This window comes from Mandrillus leucophaeus, unplaced genomic scaffold, assembly GCF_000951045.1.
Source record: "Mandrillus leucophaeus isolate KB7577 unplaced genomic scaffold, Mleu.le_1.0 Scaffold577, whole genome shotgun sequence".
In the NCBI taxonomy this organism is placed as follows: domain Eukaryota; kingdom Metazoa; phylum Chordata; class Mammalia; order Primates; family Cercopithecidae; genus Mandrillus; species Mandrillus leucophaeus.
The window spans coordinates 1356042-1359146 of record NW_012106219.1 but is presented as its reverse complement, the minus strand read 5'-3'; the positions used below and the strand labels follow the sequence as shown (position 1 = coordinate 1359146).

At 39.0% G+C, this 3105-nt stretch overlaps 1 protein-coding gene across 3 annotated transcripts in view; it reads right to left on the bottom strand.

Annotated features, from left to right (window-relative positions):
* Positions 1-3105, bottom strand: part of SUCLA2 (succinate-CoA ligase, ADP-forming, beta subunit) — a 73843-nt gene that overhangs the window by 43692 nt on the left and 27046 nt on the right. For all 3 annotated transcript variants that reach the window (XM_011998620.1, XM_011998619.1, XM_011998621.1), the window contains exon 5: positions 1100-1228. In XM_011998620.1, the coding sequence (XP_011854010.1) occupies positions 1100-1228 (129 nt within the window). The remainder of the gene's footprint in view (positions 1-1099; positions 1229-3105) is intronic.

Genomic DNA, 3105 nt, shown 5'->3' with positions numbered 1-3105 from the left:
AAATAATTTTGGCAGATGAATGATATAAATGTTTAAAAGGCACAGATTTGATTTATTAGGTAGTTATGTGAAGATGATGAGAGTGAAATTTAGATAAGGAAGAAAATACTTGATTTACAAGAATACATGAAGAAATAATCTAAGATTATATAGCATTTTTCCTGATGGTGATGGGTAGAAATAGTGCCTAGCATTATTATAAGATCATACCACTGCACTCCAGCCTAAGTGACAGAGCAAGACTCCATCTCAAAGAAAATAAATAAATAAAATAACAATGAAGGACCTTATTTGAATCCTGAGTCAAACAAATTGTAGATGAAAAATTGATTTGAAACAACTAGAGAAATTTGAATGACTGAGTAAGTGATGATACTAAGAAATCATTGTTGGCTGGGCGTGGTGGCTCACGCCTGTAATCCCAGCACTTTGGGAGGCCGAGGCGGGTGGGTCACCTGGAGTCAGGAGTTCAAGACCAGCCTGACCAACAAGGTGAAACCCTGTCTCTACTAAAAATACAAAAATCAGCCAGGTGTGGTAGTTGGCGCCTGTAGTGCCAGCTACTTGGAAGGCTGAGACAGAAGAATTGCTTGATCCCAGGAGGCGGAGGCTGTGGTGAGCCAAGATGGTGCCACTATATTCCAGCCTGAGCAACGGAGCGAGACTCCGTCTAAAAAAAAAAAAAAGAAAAAAAAAAGAAATTATTAATGTTATTAGACAGGGTAATGGTACAGTGACTTTTTTTTTTTTTTTTTTTGAGACAGAGTCTCACTCTGTCACCCAGGCTGGAGTGCAGCGCCACAATCTCGGCTCACCGCAACCTCCACCTCCTGGGTTCAAGCGATTCTTCTGCCTCAGCCTCCTGAGTAGCTGGGACTACAGGCATGCACCACCATGCCTGGCTAATTTTTTTTTTATTTTTAGTAGAGATGGGGGTTTCACTATATTGGCCAGGCTGGTCTCAAACTCCTGACCTTATGATCCACCTGACACTCAAAATATTTAAATAAGTTTTGACAATTACTTCAGTTGTATAGTTATCTTTAAATATCATAATTCTCTAATGATAAGGTAGAAATTTTTCAGGAATACAACATACCTGGAGAGCTTGTTCCTTTTTGATGCCTTCTTCAATATCAATAGGTTCTTTAATTATTGCTTCAGGAGTCTCAGCAGCAACGTCTTCAATGTTGACACCACCATGTGAACTTCCTATTAATACGGGACCCTGGCAAGGGTAGGAAACCACCAAAACTAGATTTATTTTAGACTCATCAATGAAACTTTAAAACCTAATAATATCAGATGTAAGCATCTATTACTCTCTACCCATATTTTAAAATTTTCTTGAGAATTTATCCTCACATCTCCAGCATAGTGCCCTCTCATAAATATTCAGTTAAAGCAATGAAAAAAAAGTTTAAAAAAAAGAAGAAAATAATGGCTTGCCTGCAAGAAAAATAGATTTAAAATATACACAAAAACTTACACCACAATAGCAACAACTTGGAACCAACCCAAATGCCCATCAATGATAGACTGGATAAAGAAAATGTGGCACATATACCATGGGATACTATGCAGCCATAAAAAAGAATGTGTTCATGTCCTTTGCAGTGACATGGATAAAGCTGAAAACTGTTATCCTTAACAAACACAAGAACAGAAAACCAAACACCACATGTTCTCACTCACAAGTGGGAACTGAACAATGAAAACACATGGACACAGAGGGGGGAACATCACACACCGGGGCCTGTGGGGTTTGGGGGCAAGGAGAGGGATAACATTAGGAGAAATACCTAATGTAGATGACGGGTTCATGGGTGCAGCAAATCACCATGGCACATGTACACCTATATAACAAATCTGCACTTTATGTACATGTATCCCAGAACTTAAACTAAAAAAAAAAAAAGAAAAAAAACAATTTACACCAAATATGTAAATATATACATGTGAAATATAACCTATGCATTTTTCATAAAAACTGAGGGGACATTAAAAGTATTGCCTAAAGCATAAACACTAGAAAATCCTGAAAACAGGTATTTGAAAGAAAAAGCCTAAGAAAACGTAAAGTCTAAGCTCTAATCCTACTGCAAGACAACGAAAAAGAAAGCTAGTAGCTGGGCGCAGTGGCTCTCACCTGTAATCCCAGCACTTTGGGAGGCCGAGGCGGGTGGATCACGAGGTCAGGAGATGGAGACCATCCTGGCTAACATGGTGAAATCCCATCTCTACTAAAAATACAAAAAATTAGCCGGGCGTGGTGGCAGGCACCTGTAGTCCCAGCTACTAGCAAGGCTGAGGCAGGAGAATGGCCTGAACCCAGGAGGCGGAGCTTGCAGTGAGCCAAGATGGCACCACTGCACTCCAACCTGGGCAACAGAGTCAGACTCTGTCTCAAAAAAAAAAAGAAAAAGAAAGCTGGCCAGGCCCAGTGGCTCACACCTGTAATCACAGCACTTCGGGAGGCCAAGGCAGGAGGACTGCTTGAGTTCAGGAGTGAAGAGCAGCCTGGGCAACATACTAAGACTCCATTTCTACAAAAAATACAAAGAAATTAGCCAGGCATGGTGGCATGCCCCTTTAGTCCCAGCTACACAGCAGGCTGAAATGGGAGGACGACTTGAGACTGGGAGATCAAGGCTGCAGTGAGCTGTGATCACACCATGGCACTCCAGCATGGGGAAAGAGCAAGACCCTGTCTCAAAAAAAAGTAAAATAAAATAAATAAAAGAGAAAGCTAACTAGTTTGAAAGAATAGCTCTGGGTATTATCATGAACAATATGAGAAGGTAAGGTATCAATACCAATAATTATTAACCTTTGTTCTTGAATATCAATCAAGAAAAAATCATAAATTATCTAATATATCTACTAATTTATGCATTAAACTAGAAATAATGTTAACATGAAAAAATAGAGAAACAATAAAACTGTATTTAAAGATTATTTACTGACATAGGAAAATACTGATCTGTAGTGTGTTATGTAGTGTATGTTTACATGTAGTGTTACGTACGAAAAAATGACACAAAACCCTAGGAAACGACCCTAGGTCATTTTCTCAACTGAATTATTATTATTATTATTATTATT